The sequence below is a fragment of the Hippopotamus amphibius genome, chromosome 8 (assembly GCF_030028045.1).
Source record: "Hippopotamus amphibius kiboko isolate mHipAmp2 chromosome 8, mHipAmp2.hap2, whole genome shotgun sequence".
In the NCBI taxonomy this organism is placed as follows: Eukaryota; Metazoa; Chordata; class Mammalia; order Artiodactyla; family Hippopotamidae; genus Hippopotamus; species Hippopotamus amphibius.
In genome coordinates, this window is record NC_080193.1 from 12,379,529 (window position 1) to 12,401,307 (window position 21,779).

Below are 21,779 nucleotides of genomic sequence, written 5' to 3' on the forward strand. Positions count from 1 at the left end.
GGTCCTGGGGCTCTGGGCGGGGTCACAGTTGGGGTGGGGGGGCAGCAGAGCCTCCCAGGTTGGGACAACTCAACGACCTGCCCTCCCCCCGACCCCCAGGTGACCAGCGCAGCACTGGCCAAGGCCTTGCGCCTCCTGGCTGTCAGCGGCCCCACGTGGGACCAGCTGCCCCCCTTCCAGTGGAGCACCTCGCCCTTCAGCACCCTGCTGCACATGGGCCAGCCCGACCTCTGGAAGTTCTCCCCCATCGAGGTCTCGTGGGACTGAGGCTCCGTCTCTGCTCTGCTGCCTTCGGCCCCGGCTGACCCCAGCGGGGCCCCCCGACGGGCTGCCCCCCCGCCCTCCCGCCTGTGCCGCCCCCCACCCCTGGTGTGGTGTTGCCCCACGCTGTGCCCAGATCTGGGACCTGGGTTGGCCAGGTTCGCTCTCGCCTGGGCGCCTCCTGGGTGGGGAACGGTACCCGATGGGGCCCAGGACTGACTCTCTCCCCCTAAGCGGGTGATGCCATCGCCGTCTCTCTCTGCCTCTCAGCGTTTCTCTCTCTCTCCCTGCTTTTCTCTCTTCCACCCTCGGGCCCTCTCCTCACGCCAGCCCTTCCTGAGGGCGGGAGAGGGTCCCCAGTGGGACCGACAGGAGAGGCCTGTTCCAGTGCCTACCTCCCAGCGCCATTCCTGCCGGCAGCTCTGAAGCTTCAGCGCCCGAAACCCGGGCATTGCCTCCAATTGGCATCGCTCCTCCCAAGCCCCTGACCCTGGCCCCTCTGCTCCCTCAGGAAGCAGCGCCCCTGTTTCTGCTCCTGGAAGCTTCCTCAGAGATAGAAACTTGAAACCAAACAAGAACCAAAGTTTCTGGCCACTTATGGCTGGCGGGGCCCGAGGGTCCTTCTCTCTCCAGGGGCAGGCAGGCGTGTCAGCCACCTGCTGCAGCCTCGTGCCCCCGCCCCCTGGCCCGGACCTGCCCCGGCCTCTGGGCAGTGCCCACGGGTCCCCTGCTACAGCAACCGAGTCGCAGGCCGCACCGCCATTAAACCAGAGAGGCCGTGGCCCCTGTGCTGTGCTTCTTGGGGGCAGTGGGGAAGGCTGGGTCGGTGCCCTTTCTCTTCTCAGGTTTGAGTTCTGACCCATGCATCCTGTTGTCTGTCCTAATGTCTGTTCATCTATACATTCATTCACCTGCCAACCCACCCACCCCTTGTCCATTTGCACAGTCATCCATCCATCCATCCGTCCATTTTCTGATCATCCATCCATCCATCATCCAAATATTGACCCATCCATCCATCCATCCATCCATCCATCCATCCATCCAATCTGTCTGACCGTCCATCTATCCATATGTGTATCGAACACCTGCTTTGTCTGGGGTCCTGTTCTAGGGCTCTGTTAACCACCAAGACCTTCCCAAGTCTTACCGGGGGTTGGGAGGGAGATACCACAGATCAACACAATAGAGTCCCTCCCCACCTGATCTTACCCAGAGCCTACAGTGGAGATGACTCGCGCAGTGCGATGTGCTTGGGAAGAGGTAAGCACACAGCCCTGGAGTCCTGAGTTCGAATCCTGTCTCCACCTCTCCCTAGTTTTGGGACTTAACCTCTCTGAGCCTTGGGTACTGCACCTGTAAAATAGGTAATGATGGGAGCAGCATTTCCCTGCGTGTGTGTTAGAGGGTGAGGATTTGCTGCAGTGGTGGCTGTGACATAGCCCACACAGGGCCTCACACACTCAACATTCATTCCTTAGCAAGAATGTATCGAATACTTAGAACATAAGATCCTGGGGGTACCTCATAACAGGTACCACCAAAAAAAACCAACCAGAAAACAAACCAAACCCTGCTCTTGTGACGTTTACATTGGGGAGGTAGATAGTAAAAAAAGATAAACATACAGCGTGAAAGATGCTGGTGAATGCTCTGGAGAAACTATAGCACAGTTGAGGGCTGGGGATGTATTTGCTTTTTTTTTTTTTTTTTTTTTGTCCTCGCTGCATGGCTTGCAGGATCTTAGTTCCTGGACCAGGGATCAAACCCATGCCCCCTGCAGTGGAAGTGCAGAGTCTTAACCACTGGACTGCCAGGGAATTCCTGGGTTTGCTACTTCTCACCATAGCTTTACAGTTCCTGTTATCTGGGATTTGACAACTTGTAGGTCTAAACATTAACTTTTCTCCTGGTACGCTTCCCAGCTCCCTTAAGAACGTTGCCTTTCCCGGGTCTCTTGAGCTCACAACAGCCCTGTTAGGTGGGGGAGGCCGGGATGTTCACATGCGGTTGAAAAAGGAGGATGCATACTTGGAGGAGGGGAGTGACGTGCCTGAAATCTCACATCTTGGGCCTGTCAGAACTAGGATGGGGGCCCAGGTCTGCAGACTCTCCCTTGGGACACAGCCCTCCCTATCTCCCTGTGACGGCACAGGCCCCAGCAGAACAGCGGTCACCCCACTCCCACCCCCTCGCCGTGTGCCAGCCGCCAGATCTTCCCAACCACTCCTGAGGCTGAGGCTTCTGTGAGACCCATTTGGCAGATGAGCAATTAGAGGCTCAGGGTGGTGGAACTCAAACAGGGCCGCTCTGTAGGAAGGGGCATCTCTTGTCTAGTCCCTAGAATGATTCTGGTCCTTGTCTGCTTTTCAGGAGTTAAGGGTGGGCGTGAAGCTAAGGTGACTGAACAGAGAATGGGGGGTCATGCAGATGGTGCCCCACTGGAGCTTCAGCTGACCCGGTAAAGCAAGACCCACCTTTGCAGGGGCAGCTGGAAAGGCAGTTTCCCTCAGCACCTGTGCGCTGGGAGTTTCCCACAATCCTCAGGTTCAGGATGGCAGCCACAGGCTCATCTGTGGCTTCTGCCTTCCCCTGCAGGACAAGGGTCTAGCCAGCTGGTCAGCCCCGGACCACAGCGGCTCCTCTTCCAGTGGGCAGAGGTGTCTGCCTCCCTTCTTTGGGGATTTCGTGCCTGACTCAGGCGGGACAGCAGAAGCTGGAAAGGCTCCTATTCTGGGCAGGTTTCCCTGAATTGAGTACTATTTTAAGCCCCTTCTGTCCCACTGGGAACGGTTCTGGGGCCAAGGGGCTGATGATTTCCCATCCCTGCCTGCCCTTTCCTGATGTCCTGTTTCCTGGGTTTTTAAAGTACATGTGCTGTCCCTCCTGGCTAGAAATCAGCACGTAGGCCTGTCACTGGGGTTGGGTTTTCCTTGCAATCTCCCGGCACCTGCTCTTTGTCGAGGTGGGTGGGGGACTCTGCAAGCCCATGTGGGTTTGTGTGGTATCCTGAGGGGTTAGGATAGTTCTCCAACTTCACTTTGAACTTGCGCATCCACTAGGGTCCCGGGGGCTGCCATAGGAGGTGCAGGGATCTTCTTGAGTGGCTGTGGGGGGCTCCCTCCAGGACTCGAGGCAGCCCCGGCAGTGCCTCTTCTGTCCGGCTTATAGGCTGGCTTGGGTAACGTGCTGTCCTTGGAAGAGAGGGTTTGTGTTTGATAGGGTTTGCTTGACATTGACCAGAGGTGGGCGTCCATTGTCAGTTGACACACCCCCAGGGATGGGGGTCTCACTACGCTCCCAGCGGTTCTGTGATAAAATCATTGTTACCAGCAAGGGCTTCCTATCAGAATGAGCTTGGGACTCATCTGCCTTCCTAGCCGGTTCTCCACTGGAGGCCCTCGTCCCACCCCAAGCCCCTCTTGTTCGGCACCGTTCCCCCTTACCTGCTCCTGCCGTGCAGGGAGATGCCCCCTCCTGGCACACAGGCCCAGCCTGTGCGGGACTTGGGGTCCTGGCCTCCAAGTGGGTCCCCAGGGGGCTGGAGGATGGAGAGGTGCTCAATGTTGAGAGCCGGGGTCAGGGGTGGGCGGTGGCGGGGCAGCAGGCATGGTGGGGTGGAAGGGAGGGAGGGAGGAAGACAGCCGTGATGGAAAAACTCAGAGGAGCCTCGTTTCAATAAATAATGCTTTTCTTCAGGGAAAGTTTGCACATTAGAAGAGTGAGTAAGGATGGGCTTTCGGCGTCCTGGGAAAGGCAAGATGGTCCCTCCAGCCTAGACCGTGGCCCTGTCCACCTTGCCAGGGAGAACTCCTGGGTCGGGGACACCTCATCCTGAGGAGGCCCCACTGCTGTGGTTCCTGTCCCTCCCGCCCACCCTGCTCTGGGGACCTGGTCTGTTCCACGCGGGTGGTTGTCACCATGGCAGGGGAGGATAACAGGGGCCACAGAGCAGTCGCACAGATACCAGAAGAGTTCCGCTCACAGCCTCACTAGCTGCTGGCCTTCCAGCCCCTTGGCACATGAGAACAAGGTTACCGGCCGGCCCGGGCCACAGGCTCCCAACAGACACAAGACTAATGTTTATGACGAATTGCGGGATAAAACTCCAGCCCTTCCAGGGGTCTCCCTGGTAGGGGAGGGGCCCTCACCAGGGCAGCTAATGCAGCATGCCCAGCTGTTTCTTGAGCGCCGGCAGCTGGGCCAAGCTGATGTTGTTGCCCCCACAGACAATGACCACGAGGGAGGACAGGGGGGTGCAGAGTTTCCCCTCTCTTTGCAGCCTCTGAACCACGTTGCTGTAGATGACGGCCAGGGCTGCCCCACACGCGGGCTCCACCAGGATCTTCTCGTCATCTGCCAGAGGAGGGAGATGGTGAGGGTAGAGCCGGAGCTCCGCAGGGTGCCAGGGAACTGTTAGGCCACGGGTAAAGCGTGAGCCAATCGGCTCTCGGCCCCGGCCACAGACTCTGGTCCTGGACCAACCCCCTCCCCCCGGCCCCCATCATTACCCTACCTACACTGACCTTCCGAGGCCTGAGCCAGGGCTGACTTTCATCATCCGTGCTTAACACTGATAAAATGATTGTAATTTCCCGGGCACTGTGTTGAGGATTCTGAGGCATCATCGGAGCAAGAGGGCCAGCACTGATTAGCCAAGCTAACTGCGGGTACAGGAGAATTAAGTGGCAGCTAAAGGGTGCCTGCGTGTGCGTGTGCGTGTGTGTGTGTGTGTGATATCCCTGTCCAGGATAAACCCAGTAATAGTCTACCTTAGTCACAGACCCACCTCTGAATCCAACACGGTGGCCCATAGTTTCCTTTTCTACCCTGGAAGCTCAGAACCAATATTTTAAAGACTCTGTTCTTTTTCCTTGCTGTTACATTATCAGACTGACTTCATCTGTCCCTTTGGCCTTTCCTTTGTTACCACCGCATTGCATTAACGTTCATCAACGGGACATTCCAGGGAGCGATGGGAGACAGGACTCTGAATGGGATCCCTTGGCACCCCAAGTGGACAGCAGCCACTTAGGTCTGAACCAGCAGGGTTGGGTCTTGAAAGGACATGGCACGTACCCACAAACTTCTCAACAGCGGCCACAGCCTCCTGGTCTGAGACAACTTCAGAGAAAATGGGGTGTTCCTGATACACCTTCATAGCCTGCGCTGTCACGGTGGTCACGCCCAGGGCTTTGGCAACACTGGGAGAGGCAAGGATGAAGGGGGGAAAGAGATAAAAGAGAGGAGAGAGGCAGACCACATGACTACCTTCTGGCCAATGAGAGGTAAGTGGAAGTATCGTGCCTTTAAAGGGAGGGGGCATAGCTTCTGCCCTAACTTCTTCCTGCTAGATGGAGTGTGGGTGCAATAGCTGGCACTTAGGCAGCTATTTTGGGCTGTAAGTCTACATAATAAGGGTTATGGAGAACAAGCTCAAGGATCCCGGGCCCCTGGCTTCATAGAGTTGCCCCTGGACTGCCGACCTCTAGAGTTTTTTTTACATGTGAGAGGAAATAAAATTCAATTTTGCTTAAGCCATTGTTATTTTGGGCTCCTGTATAATGTGGCCAAAACTGATCCTAATCAAACATCATCTGTCAAAGGTTTGGGGCTGAGATATGAACTCTTTGGGAGCAGGAGCTGCGTTTATTCATCACTCTGTCCCCAGGATCAGCCAGTGTCTTGCACATATCAGGGGCTCAGTAAATGGTAAATTAATGAGGTGTGTAAAACCCTGCCACAGAGGAACCCAATAAATGATTAATATTAGACTTTCCATGCGAGGAACTGTGATGTTCTTGGTACAGAGTCACACAGACTTGGGTTCGCTCCCAGCCATACCACTCACTGGCTGTGTGACTCTGGGCAAGTGACCGAAGCCTCAGTTTCCTCACCTGTAAAATGGGGCTGGCATCGGGATCTACCTCGCAGCCAGCACCGAGCGGGGAGCTCCCCAGTGCTCAGTGAACATAATGGCGGCACCCCTGGCGGCTTACCTGGTAATCCGGGGCAGGGTGACGAGCTTGCCGGCCTTGGTGGAAGCGTTGAAGCTGTCGGCTCCAATGGTCTCCATGGTGAGGATGGGAACGTCCCCCCAGCCCACCTCCGCCAGCCCCTGGGCCACTCCGCACAGCAGGCCTCCACCCCCCACTGCCAGCACGATGGCCCCTGGCTTCGTGCTCATCGTCTCCTTCAGCTCCTTCACGATGGAAGAGTGGCCTTCCCTGGAGTGGGGGGGAGTGGGGAGCAGGTCAGGGCGGGGCTTCCTGGAGACACCAGGCAGGGATGCTGAAGATGCCACCTACCCTCTGTATTTGCCCTTGTCCCAGGCAGCTGATGGGCTTTGGCGCCGGGCCCCTCGTCCCTGACTCCACCCTGACTTCCAGCTGCCAGCATCTGCATCTCTACCTGAGGGCTTTCTCTGGCCACTGGAGCACTATGACTGTGGCAGCTGGCAGTGCCAGGAGACAAAACCCCTCAACCAACGATGGGAGTTAAGAATTATGGGGCTTGGTGCACGGACCCCAGCACCCCCGCCAGCATGCTCTCCCATGGGCGCGGTAACTCTGGTTCCTGTTCCACACTGGCTCCCAGGGGCCCCCAAGGGATTAAGCGCCAGCTGCCCACGGTGGTCACTGGCCCATCAGTGCCTTTGATGGGCTTTCTTCCTCACTCCTCTAATGAGTCACCTCCTGGGTCAACTGCTTTCCCTGAAATCTTTGTCTCGAGGTCCGATTCCACGGGACGCAATCACGCACACCAGCATACTTGAGTCCATGTGTTCGCTCCTGGTCAAGGAGAATGGGCGTTGGTGCATGCGTGTGTGGGCGCCAGCTGCCGTGCCTGTGTGTGTGCATCTACACGATGGGCACGTGTGTTCACCGCTGTGCGTGGTGGTGTGCGTCATGGCAGTTGTCTACTCAGAGGTATAGCAGGGTGGTCACTACGCACCCGGCGTGATCCTGGGCTCCACGTACCAGATGAGAGGGTCGTCAAAGGGAGGGACGTAGACCCAGCCTGAGTTGTTTTTCGCCATGGCCTTGGCCACCTTGACGGCCTCGTCCAGTGTCTGCAAGATCACGGAAGCGATGGGCGGGATGAGGGGCCGGGGGACCCAGCCCCACTCCCAGGCGCCCTCCGTGGCTCCTGCCCCAGGTTGGCACTCACCTCACCCACCACCTTGACCATGGCACCCTCATTCTTGAGCCGCTGGATGGTGAGGGCAGGCGTGGTGCTGGGTACGATGATCGTGGCGGGGACACCCAGCTTCCTGGCCGCATAGGCGGCCGCCATGCCTGCGTTGCCCGCTGCCAGGGGTGGGGGGTGGACGGTGTTAGTGGGACCCCCCAACCTAAAGGCTCTGCACCCTCCCTGGGTGACCGCTGGCCTCCTCCCTGGAATTCCAAATTGGGACTCCTGCAGATGTTTGCAACGGCTCATTGCTGGGGAAACCAGGGCCCAGAGAGGTGGAGCGCCTGGCCCCGGGACACACAGCAGAAGACAGGAGAAGGTATGCAGGCCACTTACCCGAGGAACAGACAAAATGTTCACAGCCTCGCTTGGCCCACTGTGGAGACAAAGGGGGAGGGGATCAGGCTGGACATCTTCCTTCTCCAAAGAGACTGGCTCAGGGAAAGGTGGAGGAGAGGCAGGCTCTGGGCCCAGTCCATGAGGGGACCCTCTGGCCTGGCACCAGAGGAGGCACTAATGGTGGATGCTCAGGCATTGTGGGGCGACAGCAGGGCCCAGCCTGGAACTCCTAGGATTTCACACGGCACTGGCCCTGCCCTGTCCAGACAAAGGACCTGCCGCACTCGCCCAGATGAGGCAGAGCCCGGGTTGTACCGTCTTGCAGAAGTGTCCGATGCCTCGGATCTTGAAGGAGCCGGAGGGCTGGGCACTGTCCATCTTGAGATAAACGGTGGTGCCGGCTATTTTGGACAGGGTCATGCTGTCACGGATAGGGGTCTTCACGTGCAGGGGTTCTCCTGACGCCATTGCTGGGAGAAAGAAAGGAAACCCAGAAGGTCAGGGGAGCTGGCCCTGGTGCCGGCTGCCACCAATTCAGTAGGCAGTGTGGCTGAGAGGGACCCTGCCCCTAACTTCCCAGGAGGCCGAGGACAAGGCCCAGATTATAGCATCCTGGAGACTTGAGTTCAAATCTCAACTTGGCTATCTACTTGACATCGGACAAGGAATCGCCCTTCAGCCTCAGCTGCCTCATCTGTAAAATGGGCCTAAGGCTCATTTGCCCCCGCCGCCTTGCCCACCCCAACACACACATACACCATGCTGGGAAGCTATGAACATCACACATAACATCCAGGGAAATCCCTGGCGGTCCAGTGGTCAGGACTCCTCGCTGTTTCTCTCGAGGGCCTGGGTTTGAGTCCTGGTCGGGGAACTAAGATCCCACAAGCCGCGTGTCTTGGCCAAAAAAGATTTAAAAAAAAAGAAAGGAAGAAAGAAAGAAAAGAAAGAAATAATATCCAGATCTTGCAGCTTTTGAAGAGCATGAGGTTGAAATAGATTTGCAGGTGCTGATTCAGAATGAGCCACAAGATGGTTAAATGGTGGGATATCAGGTCTAGTCTGTGCAAAAAAAGCAGGGACACACGCACGCGCACGCGGACACACGCATGCGCACGCGGACACACGCATGCGCGCGCGCGCGCGCGCACACACACACACACACACACACACACACACACACACACACACACACACACACACACAATCCACTTGCTCCCAGATGCACAGAACATGTCAGGAAACACACAATAAACCGGTCAGGGTGGGAGCCTCTGGGGTGAACTGGCACCCGGCATCCCCTTCTGTACCATGTGAATGTTTTCCCAGGTGCATACATATTATTTAAATACGCAGTTTAAAAAAACTAACCTTTGGAAACCCGTGTACCCAGTTAGGGGATGCTTTTTATTATTGTTATTTTTTAGAATAATTGTTGTATTATTTAATAGTCACTTCTAAAGTGAGTACCATGTGCCAGGCACTGTCTTAAGTTTTACACGTATTAACTCACTTAATCCTTTTAACAATCTAAGAGGTGCCATTATTACCTAGTCCTCCTGGTGAGGAAACAGTCTTACCAGGTTTTTCAGGTTGGCCACTGTGAGCAGTTCACACCCTGCACGCATCTCTTATGATGCAACATTGAGGCTTTTCTGGGTGGGAGGTGGGATCCCAGCTATGTTTCCTCCCCTTGAAGCCCGGGTTGGGGAGGGGGGCTGTGACTGCAGTGGAAAGGACACTATGTGACCTCCAAGCAGTGATGTGCTGGTGAATATTTAACAATAGCCTCTCCAAAGGACAAGAAAGCCCTGATTTCTAGTGTGTGTACATCTGTGACGTACATCAACAAGGCCAATTTCAAGATACCAGCAGGATGTCACTGAACAGGGAGCTGGGAAGAGGTGGACACAGTCCATTCCTGAGAGCCTGTGTGAGCTGGCTGTAAGCCCAGGCTGGCTCTCAAGGCTGGGTCATACAAGGGGAGCCAGCTTCCACCCGGCTGGGAAGCTCTCTGTCTGAACCCAGCCGCCCTGATGGGAGCAAGCCCAGGTCGCATGTGGAAGCCACAGGTAGGTGCCCTGCCTGACACTTCCAGCTGAGATCCCAGCTGATGGCCAGATATGGGGTCTGACTTGGGGATGACTCTAGCCCAGCTACTGTCATCACACTGTAGCCCCTGAGTGAGACCCAAGTGAGAACTGACTGGCTGAGTCCAGTCAAGCCCCAGAGTCATGACAGATAATGAATGGTTACTGCTATTTTCAGCCACTCGCCTTGGGTCCGTTTGTCACACAGCAATAGACTGGAGTATTGACTTGCCCAAGGTCACACAGCTAGAGAGCGGGGGAGGCAGGATTTTTTTTTCCCGGCCACGCCACGTGACTTCTGAAATCTTAGTTCCCTGACCAGGGATTGAACCTGTGCCCTTGGCGGTAAAAGCATGGAGTCCTAACTACTGGACCGCCAAGGAATTTCCAAGTGGGGGAGGCAGGATTTGAACCAGGCAGTCTAGGCCCAGAGCCCAGGTTCTTTCCAGGACACATGGGCATGGCTCAGGCCCCCCTGTCTGCTTGGATTCTGGGTGACTGAGAAGCTGAAGTGGCCCAGAGTCTGGTCACTCCCCCGAATATACACGCAGGCTTGCCATCCTGCTGAGTCACAGGGGAAACGGATCCTCCCCAACTTGATCGCAGCCAGAATTGATCAGTGGGTGGGTGGGTGAGCAGCCGACCTGCTCCGCCATCCCAGAAGGCCAGGCAAGGGTGGCTACCGTCTCCCATGCCCCCACTCCATTTCCAATGACACCACCGGTCCAGCCCCTGGACCTGGGCACTCCTGGCTCAGGCATCGCCCCTCCCAGAATAGTCCAGATATGCCTGGGTCAGAAGAAAATTGGGGGGTGGGGTTCTTGACCACCCCAGCAGCCTTAGAGACCCCCAAATATGGGCATCCCATGTCTGTCTGAATTAATGGACATTCAGGGCCTGGGAGGGGGCCCAAACACACACCCTCTTCCCTAGATCTCCTGAATTAAGCCAGAGACAGGAGGCACTCCAAAACAGGGGCAGCCCCACACCAGTGTGAATTAACTTTTAGCTCCTGGAGGTTATTCCTCAAACAATGGCACCCTTGTTCTGGCCGACTAGACCTTAAAGTCCTATGTCTTGTGCAGGTAGCGAAGTCCTGGCCTCAGGGACCCCTCCTGGTTTTTGGGTGTGAGGCATCGACCCCTTTCAGGTGGGTTTGGGAACCCCCCCCTCCCACATCATCCATTGCGCCATCAGATGCCCTCAGGCCAGGGGGCAGGGTCCCTCCAGCACAGTGCCCTGTGTAGAGGGGGCATCTGTAAACTGCATTGGGCAGCCATTCACACACCATTCAGAAAAGGAGGTCGTGCCAGGCACGGAGGAGCGAGAGGCTGCGAGAAGCTGCTGTCTGCCTAGCTGTCGCCCCCGGTCAGAAGTTTCTCCCATTCTCACGAGGCTCAAAGTAAGAGCTCAATTAAAATGAGCTGTTATTATACATGGGCTGAACACTTGAAGTGCACTATCTCATTTCACATCCACAACAACCTTAAGAGGAAGGTGCTGTTATTATTACCCCCATCTTACAGATGAGGAAACTGAGGCACAGAGCTGGCAGTGAACCCAGACCGTCTGGCTTCAAAGTCTGGGTTTTTATGCTCAACTGACTACCTCCCCCTCTTGCCCTGGGAAGACCCAGGTTGACCGCAGGCACTCCAGTCCCAGGGATGGAGCTGAGGATGGATGGGGCGGCTTACCCCGCAAAGGCGATGAGCCGACGGCTGCACAAAGCATGCGGGCAAGGGAGGGATAGATTGGCGATGGTCTAGATGGGTAGACTGCGTAGACAGCCCACGGACAGATGAAGAGTAGGACAGGTAGAGTGTCTTCAGAATTGTCCCAGAGACTAACGGGTCCGGGCTTTATCCCTCGGGCGCCTCCGGGCAGCCAATGGGGCCCCAGGACCGGCCACACCCCCGGCAGACCCCGCCCCCTGGCCGAGGCCGCCGGCGGGGGGGGGGGGGGGGGGGGGTTTGGGGGGTTCCAGGAAGGGAAGGCAAAGCTGGCTGCTTCTCTCTCTCTGGCAGCTTCATCGTTCTCCCAGTCCCGCTAGCCACCTCCCCTTCCCCACCCACAGCTTCACTTGCAAATGAGGACAAATACCTACTTCCCTAGGGCTTTTAGGAGGAGGGGTGTGAGATAATGCACTTAAAGTCTCTAGCACGTGCTTGGCACTTAGTAAGTACCCAAGAATCAAACCGCGGAGGAAGTGAATACCATTATTATCCGCATTTTACAGAAACGGAAACTGAGGCACAGTAAAAGGGATGAGCTGGCACTTGAACGCGGCAGTCTGACTCGCACACCTGCGATCGGAACACAGTTTTTTAAATTGCCGTCCCCTGTCATCCTTTATGACTCCTTTGTCCTAAAGGGGCAGACGGCATTATGAGTAAGACCCAGGAGGGTCAGGGTTCCAATCCTGGCTCTGCCCTTTACTGGCTGTGTGGCCCTAGGCAAGTCACTTTGCCTCCTGGGGGCTCCGTTTGCTCATCTGTAAAATGGGGATAATACATGGTACCTCCCTCTCAGGATTAGATGACATGATAATGTACGTATGTGTGGAATTGAGTGAGTGTTCAGTAAGGGCTGGCAGCCGTCACCATCATCATCACCATCATCTTCATCATCTCCAAAGTGGAAGGTCTTGCCTCCTTGACCCATGCCAAGCCTTGGGTCTGTCTCTGGCTCTGTGCAGGGGTCTGTAGCCCTGCGGAGGTGGTGCACACACACGCGCACGCCCACATCCACATCCACATTTCTCCCTGGCCCCCTCAACAAAGCTTTCTTGTGGGACTGGCCAAAATGAGAATACCGCTGAGACAGAGGGCGGAGAGGGCACAAACAGCCCGCACCGCCATGCCCCTCCATGGGACAAGCTGTCCCCTCTTGCTGGCCCCCTCTGACCTTCCACAGGCACTCCCGAGCCACCTCCCTACTGGGACATGCATAGGTGTGTGCTGGGGATTCCGGGTGGCGGAGCTGAAGGGATGTGCGCATGGGGAAGCTCAGGCGTAGCCCACAGCCTCCCCGTGTGCATCTGAGTGTATACAGCCGGTGCTCATCTTGCCCGAGTATCAGCTTGTGCCCGATTCCATGTCAAGTGTTTCCTGTGTGGGGTTTCACTTAACCCTCAGACAACTAGGTGAGTGGGCATTTTGAGTCCCATGTCATGAGTGAAGAAACAGGCTCAGAGATGAAATAAAATTGCCCAAGATCACCCAGGAGACAGGGATGAAATGTGTCCACGGATAGCGCTAAGGAGCTACTCCAAAGAGGTAGGGGCGGGGGGAGGTCAGTATATATAAGATTTGGTGAAGGGGTGGGTGCAAACATCTCGGCGGAAGGTTGCTGGTACTCACCAGGGGCAGACATCTCCGTTAATGATTTTAGTGCCTTTCTAGGTAAGAGAAGATACAGGAAACTGGGTTCCTAAAAATTTTTCCTGAAAATATCCAGCAATTTGAAGGCCTGTTCTGCCAGTTTTCCCAGAGCACGGAGTGCCTCATTCCTGACCTCAGCCCTGAACTCCTTTGGGGTAGGGTGTGTTGAAAGTCAGGTAATTGCAGTGGCTAGTGACTTCATTCTTGTAGAACCAGGTGATGGGTGACATTTTTAAGTTGTCATATGCAAATTTAGGAATTCTGAGTCCTTCCTGGACTCAAGGCTGATGGAGGGGTTGGAGGTGGGGGCCACAGAGGGTATCTGGGCATCTGACCCAGCCTGGTCACAATGAGAAGTCCCAAATTTAGGCTTTTGACAGCTACCTCCCCATGAGGAAGGCAGCTATTTTAAGTGCTGGATTAAGCTCCATTCCAGTGGAGCAGCGCCCTGATTGGGTGGTGGAAAGATGCAAGCGGTGGAAACAAGATGATTAATTCTTTCTTTTGACCTCTATGTATTGTTCCATTTGTTTCAACAAGAATGGATCATGGCCGTGATTTGAAAAACACCAAATTAAGAAAATCAATCATATAAGAACCAAAAAGAGAGAAAAAGACAACATTTGTATCGCTGTTGACATCCTGTCTGGGCATTTAAAAAAAAAGAAAAAAAAAGTAACTTTATTGGGACTTCCCTGGTGGTCCAGTGGTTAAGACTCTGTGCTCCCAATACAGGGGGCCTGGTTTCCATCCCTGGTCAGGCAACTAAGATCCCGTATATCACGTGGTGCGACCAAAAAAAATAAAGGTAACTTTATTGAGATATAATTCACAAGGCATACAATTCACCCATTTACAGAGTATCAGCTTTAGAACATTTTCATCACCCCACAAAGAAACCCCATACCTATTAACAATCACTTCTCCTTTCCCCCTCCCCCCAGCCCCTGGCAACCACTGTGGGAAGACATTCTGGAACCTTTTTGAAACACTGAAAATGTTGAAGTATGTGGGCCGATCGATGGGATTCAGAATGTCCTGCTTGAGCAGTGGAGGAGCTGAGGGTGCGGGGCGTGGAGACTAATATCACCCTGTTTGGTCCTGAGGGATGGCTGGTTAGCCAAAGACGGGTAAGATTCCTCAGAGGAGGAACAACCTAAGACAGGCACAGCCGCAGAGGGGCCAACAGGGGTGGTGCATAGAGCCTTCCTTATATCACCGTGTTTGGCCCTGGAGGATGACTGGTTAGCCAGAGACGGGTAAGATTCCTCAAGGGAGGAACAACCTAAGACAGGCACAGTCGCAGAGGGGCCAACACGGGTGGGGCACAGACCCTTAATCCTTCTGAGAGAGGTCTCCTGCCCCCAGGGCTGCTTTGCTCTCCACGCCCAGCTCAAACCCATGCCACGCCCAGCTCAAATCCACACCCTGCTCAAATCAGGACCCAGGAGGCAAACAAAGATCATTGCCCCCAGTCATGTGAGGCCTTTGATTGTTTATGGGATTAACCTGGGAGTGTCAGACCCTTAGGCTATGCCGAGAACTCAATAAAAGCAACGTGGGATCAATCAGCGAGGCTCTTGATCCTAGAGGTCTTGAGCCCCCCGGTCCCACTTTTCTCTTCAGTCTGTGTCTGTGTCTTCTTCAAGCTTGCGGCACCCGTCACTCACCTCGAGTCGCCGAGTTGATCCCGGCAAACCACCAATCTGGCTTTCTGTCTATGGAGTCTTCTATTCTGGACGTTTCATATACATGGGATCATATACTATGTGGCCTTTTGTGTCTGGCGTCTTTCACTGAGCATCCTGTTTTCAAGGTTCAACCACGTTGTAGCATGTGTCCGTGCTTCATCCCTTTTGATATCTGAATAATATTCCATGGTATGGATAGATAACATTTTTATTACCCATTCAGCAGCTGATGGACATTTGCAGTCTGGGCATATCTTCATTTTGTAAAAAAATGTAAAAAAAAAATGTACACGTGTGGGTATATGTGGGTTCTGTGTCCCATCACATGGATGGAAACCTGAGACCCTAATAGGGCTTACCCATGGAGAGCAAATGGAGCAGAACAAGGCAGAGTGGTGGCGTGATGGGGGACATTCTGACCAGTCAGCTGCTAGAGGGTCTTAGGGGAAGGCTGGCCGCCCTCATTGTACAAACCTCAGCGATATTAGCTCACGCCCGTGACTCTAGCATCCAAGGCGTATCCATTTCCAGACAGCAAATAAGTCATTTTCCTGACAGGACCATGTTCAAATCCAACTTTTGTCATGAACTTGCTTTAACTGATAGTAGTATCCAGCTCTTAGATTTGTCGTGTGGATTTAATGACCTACTTGATTTAAAGTCGTAAGGGCAGTGCCCAGCATGTAGTGGGCACTTAATAGGTGATGGCTGTTTTCCTCTTCTGCTACTCAAGAGGGCATTTTCATCCCTAGCTCTGTGTAACAGGGAACCAGGGCTTTCCTCTCCCATCTAGTCTTCCCTAGAGAGGTCTTGAGAAGCAGGGGAGGAAACTGAAAGTCCCCTTCCCCCATTTAATAGATGGGCAAACGGAGGCCTGGATCTATCCAATGTAAGAAGGTGAGGGCAGAGCCGGTAGTCCCAGGAGGAGGGGTGAGAGTCTGGCTGAGGAATCTTGGGCAAGTTGCCTCTCTCACCTCTGCCTGCTGGCTCTGTTACATCACACCCAGATCAGTGTGTCCTTGGTTGTGGGAGGTGGGGATGCTGACAACTGTTTTCACAGCCCTGAAGAGAACAGACAGCTTTCACTTCTGTTTGCCCTCCCTGGTAGGTACAGCCAAGCCCCAGAGTCTCCTGATTAGTTCAGGTCTCTGGCTCCTGAGTCCATCGGACCTGGGCTGACACTGACATCCAGCTGCGTGACCTCAGGGTGGTCACCTAACTTCCCTAAGCCTCGGTTTCCTGTTTCAAGAAATGGGAATGATGATACCTCCTGGGTACTGCAAGACAGAGATAGTGGCAGCCCAGTGCCAGGCACGGGGTAAGGAATAAAAGAATAGTTGCTGCTATTATAATTATCTTTGGAAGTGCTATTATTATCCAGGACTTTCCTGCCCCTCTGGTCCCCTTTTCCCCAGTCCTCCCTCCAAGCCTGTCTCCTCATTCGTGTTTATCTCTCATCAAGTCTGGGTTGGAGCCTCTTGGAGATTCTGTAGCCTGGCAGTGCCTGGAGACTCTACCCAGAGGACCATGAGCAGCCTGAGGGCAGGTCTGTACTAACTTGTTCCCTTCGGGATTTCCCACTCTCCCCCCCATTCACTCAACATCCTATAGTGCACAGGACAGCACCCCCACTTCCCAACAAAGAATCATCTGGCCCCAAATGTCAGTAGTGCTGAGGTTGAAAAATTCTGCTTAAGAGTAATATGGATGAGACTATATCCTCCCTTGTTCTATCTTCTCTACTTCTATTAATATGACCAAGTGAATTAATTAATCTCATGTGGGTGAAATGTGCTTTATCTAAAACACTGTTCTGGGAATTTCCTGGCAGGTTAGTGGTTAAGACTCTGCGCTTCCACAGCCAGTGGCCTGGGTTCAGTCACTGGTCAGGGAACAAAACTGTGGTTCTCTGTCCAACTGCTACTCAATCAACCCCCAGAGAAGTTAAAAGATTTTTTTTCTTGGTGAGATTAATACAATCACGCCTCTCTTGTTTTGGGTTTAATGCATTTAACCTCTCTGGCCCTGGCTGTAGGACTGGACAGCTGGCCCTCTTTACTTTTGTTCACCTGGCTTCAATCCATCATTCGATTTGGCCAAGACCTTTTGGAACCCTACTCGGGCCATTTGACGGCGCTGTCTGTGGTGACGCTACCCAGCTTTGCGTCATTCCCAAACATGACAACAGCCTCTTGGTGGGCTCTATGCCAAAACTGGCCACCCTGGGGCCTCCCCCCTCGGGGTTATCACCGCCTATCAATCAACGTGTGAGGGGTCGACTAGGTCCAAATGCCTAGGAGGGATTTTGTCTAAAGTTCACCGATAAACCAAGATATCTGCAGCGGGTTTCAGTTTCAGAACAGAAACCCCACATGCAACAAATGAAGCCTTCTTTATTTTCCTCTAACTCGGCTGAATTTTTATATCAAGCAGATAAGTAATTAGAGGCAATGAGGGGTTTCCTTCCCCCCACCCAGGGGTGGCAGTGACACTCCAGGGCTGAGTCAGCAGAAGATGGGGTAGGGATGCTGCCTGGTCCTCACTTGTCTGCTCCCCCCACCCAAAGCTTGCTGGGGGACCCTTCCTCATTCCCACCTATGGGGATCTTTGTCCCATAGTCTGGGGGCCATGGGCCACCATTGCAGAGAAAGTTTAGAGACTCCAGGTATCTTCACGCCCCTCCCTGTTTGGGGCCTTAAACTTTCTCTTATCTCCATTCCCTGAGGCAAAGAGCACAGGAGTGTGGAGTTGATGCCAATCAACTGTAAATCTGCAGGAAAGTTTGTGAGTCAGTTGTTAACCTTCGCTTGAAACTATCCACTGGGGGAGTATTGATACCATGAAAATCAACAAATGCTACGAATCAGGACCCCTTCCTTCCTTCCCTCCTTCCTTCCTTCCTTCCTTCCTTCCTTCCTTCCTTCCTTCCTTCCTTCCTTCCTTCCTCTGTCTCTGTTTTTGTCTCCCTCTGATCTCTGTCTCTCACTGTCTCTCTGTCTCTCTTTGTCTCCCTCTCTGTCTCTCTCTTTGCCTCTTTCTCTGTCTCTTTATCTCTGTCCCTCTGTCACTCTGTCTCTGTCTCTCACTGTCTGTCTGTTTGTCTCCCCCCCAGGGGAGGGAGTGATAAATTAATCCTCTTAAAATATCATTCCTCCATCATACACGCCTCCGCTCTGCTTTTCCCCTGATTATGCAGAAAAATAACTACGGCAAAAGGGAAAAAAGTTGTTACTGCTGATCCTGGGGTGGCTCCTGTCCACTGCCCCCTCTTTATTTAATGATGGGAGCCAATTGCTTTTTTTTTTCTTTAAAAAAAGGGTTTTATTGAGATATAACTGCCATACAATAAAATGCATATATTTAAGGTGTACAATTTGATATTTTTTCTTATTAGTCATCTCTTTTATACATATTAATGTATATATGTGATGGTAGCCAATTTCTTTTCCAGCTTTTTCTCTGTCATCTGCTAGCTTCTCAACATCTGCATCCAAGCCGTAGGTCTGTTTCTCCCTCCATTTTAAAACATAGAACTTCAGTCAATTAAGCTCACTTTGAAAATGAATGAAAAAAGAGCCTCATTATTTAAGCACCCTCTGAGGAGAATCTTTCTGCAGAGCAAAGTATCCTCCTGTAAGACATGTTGTTATTTCCTGCTACTTTTGCAGGTTTGGGTGTAGGAACTTAAAAAAAAAAACCCACACAAACGTTTTAATGTTAGAACCGTTTTAGATTTACCGAAGAGGAAATCTAAAACTGCATAGATCGTACAGAGTGTTCCCATATCACCCACACCCAGGTTCCCCTATTACTAACTTACGTTAACATGGTGCATTTGTCACAATTATTGAACCCATATTGATACATGATTATTCACTGAAGTCCATACTTTACTCAGAGTTCCTTGGTTTCTCCCTGATGTCATTTTTTGGTTCCAGGGTCCCACCCAGGGTGGCACGTTACATTGAGTCATCCTGTCTCCTCAGGTTCCTCTTGGCTGTGACAGTGTCTCAGACTTCCCTTGTTTCGGATGACCTAGACAGATTGGAACAGAATTGTCATGATTTTATGTCTTTTTCTCATGAGTGGACAGATAGGGGTTATAGGATTTGGGGAGGAAGACCAAGGCGGTGACGTGCTGTCCCATCTTTCCATCCCATCCCATCCCATCCCAGACCATGCCAGCTACCAACATGACTCATCACTGTGGCTGTTCACCTCGATCACCTGGCCTAGCTGCTGATTGTCAGTGGACTCCACTGTAAAGTTCCTCTTTCTTCCGGGTGTGGGTTTTTTTTAAGTCGCGTCCATCCGTATAGCACACGGACCTCGTGTTTATTTGGGGGGCTTCCCGTCCCTGTCTGGTGATTGCCCTCCTGTCTGCCTGTCACTCAGATCTGTCTGTCTCTGTGGGGAGATCATTACACAAAGTTGAAGGACAGACGAACACACTTTCCCCCTCCCCTGGTAATTATAACGCCTCTCCCGTTGGGTCCACGCTGCCTCCTAGACAGAGTCTCTAGCCTCATGCTGTCCAATATGGTAGCCCCTGGCCACCTCTGGTTATTTACATTTAAAAAAAATTTTTTATTGAAGTATAGTTGATTGACAATGTTGTGTTAATTTCTGCTGTACAACAAAGTGATTCAGTTAGATATATATATATACACATTCTTTCTCATATTCTTTTCCACTATGGTTTATGAGAGGATATTAAATATAGTTCCCTGTGCTATCCAGTAGGACCTTGTTGTATATCCATCCTGATTATTTACATTTAGATTAATCAAAATTAAACAAAAGTTACAATTCAGTTCCTCAGTTGTGCAATCAAAATTCAAAAGCTCGGTAGGCAGGGGTGGTTAGTGGCTACAATATTGGACAATGAAGGTTATGGACCATTTTGGTCGTCATGTTTCCATGATGGCCCTGTCTCCTTGCCCCCTTCCTTCTCAGCCCCACCTCCCCCATTTCCCCAGGACAACTGATGTTATCAGATTGTTTTCTGCATCAATCGGGAACCTACAGGTACTGATACAATCATAGACCAGTGTATCAGGAACTTTCGGTTATTGTTGTTTGTTTAAAAAAGAAGTCATTACACCCCTGTTTGAGGAAAGCATCCTAAGAACTAGTTTGGAAAATCTGCGATTTTTGAGAAATGCGCTAACCATTCCGTCTCTGGACTACTGTTCTAATCTATAGATCCTGGACTTGAGCTGCAACATCTAGATTTCCAGTCTCCAGACAGCCCTGCTCACTTCAGACTGGCCCCCACAATCCTAATTGGCAAGAGCCAATTCCTTAATATCTACCCTGCTGCTACTGTTTGTCCTGAATCGAGTGGATTTTATATACTGACCGACTCCTTGGTCTCAAGTCTGAAGCCATGGGGAGGTACCATCCGTCACCGAGCACCACTCAGTTCAGTCCTGGGTTCTTCCCCATCCATGGCTTGTCCTTATAGTTGTGCTACTAAATGTATAAAAGTATGTAAGGGTTGTACCACCTCCTAGATTCTTTAATTGTTTAATATGATTGTGCAATATTTAATACCTTGCACCTTTAAAGCTGTCTATCTTTATTTCAAAAATCTGAATACAGGGCCAGAACGGTTCCCCTTTTTCCTCTGGGCCTCAGTTTCCCCATCTACGGTAAGGATGTGTTAGATGACCCTGACAGATTCTTTCAGCTCAGATATCATGGCTGTGAAATTGTAAGTCTCTTGGGACAAGGGCATCCATGTTGGATGTGAGATCCCTCAATGATTGATCCTGTGGGCTATTTGCTGAGCAACCTGGGGCAAGTCACTTAACCTTTCTGTGCCTCAGCTTCTCCCTTAATAACTGACTCCTTTCCTTTTCAGGGTGAGAGGAGAGAGGGAGAGCTCCTCTGCACAGGGTCTCAAACTCAAATAACTCCAGGGACCAGGCAGAAGCCTGCTGGGTGTTGGAGATGCAACAGAGAAAGATGAGGACAGTGGAGGAGAGAAAGCCATGTTCCTCTGCAGGGGACAGAGTGAATCAGCTCCAGCCAGCAAAAACGTGGCCCCCTAGTTTGAGACCCTTTCTGCTCTGGAATGACTTACCATCTTGGCAAGGGTCTGAGACATTAGCTAAGATGTATTGGGTGTTAGAAGATCTGGGGCCAAATCCCAGCTGGGTTCCTCACTAGCTAGGCTGGCTGCTTGACTGCCCAAGCTCCAGTTCTTTTACCTGTTAGTGGAACTGAGCCTCTGTGGCTTGGAAAGTGTATGACGCAGAGTCCAGGGTTAAACCTGCAAATCAGGAGGGCCAATCACTTGTGTCCAAGACTCTCTATTCCTCCTCTCTATGCAGTTCCCTTGCCCTGGGAACAGAAGGCCAGCTGAGGGTGAGGATGATGAAATGAAGCTTAATGGATAATCCAGGAGACTGGCCAGGGTGAGTGTTTGGTAGCCTGAGACATCAGGGACAGGGGCTTGCTAACCAATGCGGCTCTGGGAGGGGATGGGACAGTGACAGGAGCCCTCTCCAGCCTCATCTGCTCTCTGATGCAGCCTCTCTGGCTTCCCCACTCCATCCTCTTCCAGGTCAGGAACTCTGGGTCTAAGCCCGGGCTCTGCTACTGCTGTGTGACCTCAGGAAAATGACTTGACCTTTCTGAGTCAAATATGATTCCACATGTGGAGTTTATTACAATACCTACCTCTCCCGGGGTGCTGTAAGCATCCTGTGATAGAATGATGTCATGTTCCCAAACTTCGGACATTCATGTGCTGCTTTTGCAATTTTTGCCACACTGTTGTGTCACATCTTTTATAATACTGATTACAGCAACACTAG

The 21,779-nt window shown here is 52.5% G+C and overlaps 2 protein-coding genes across 2 annotated transcripts in view; one reads left to right on the top strand and one right to left on the bottom strand.

The window, feature by feature from the left end:
- Nucleotides 1-3,863, top strand: part of PLBD2 (phospholipase B domain containing 2) — a 28,052-nt gene extending 24,189 nt beyond the window's left edge. The window contains exon 12 of the mRNA XM_057744494.1: nucleotides 100-3,863. Coding sequence (XP_057600477.1) covers nucleotides 100-267 — 168 coding nt within the window. The 3' untranslated portion in view covers nucleotides 268-3,863. The remainder of the gene's footprint in view (nucleotides 1-99) is intronic.
- Nucleotides 3,800-11,703, bottom strand: SDS (serine dehydratase). Its single transcript, XM_057744495.1, has 8 exons — nucleotides 11,579-11,703; nucleotides 8,110-8,264; nucleotides 7,792-7,831; nucleotides 7,432-7,571; nucleotides 7,242-7,333; nucleotides 6,261-6,488; nucleotides 5,341-5,465; nucleotides 3,800-4,617 (listed from the first exon to the last, which is right to left on the bottom strand). Exons 1-8 carry the CDS (start codon nucleotides 11,613-11,615, stop codon nucleotides 4,421-4,423), a joined length of 1,014 nt encoding a protein of 337 aa, XP_057600478.1. The 5' UTR covers nucleotides 11,616-11,703; the 3' UTR covers nucleotides 3,800-4,420.
- Nucleotides 11,704-21,779: the final 10,076 nt, after the last annotated feature.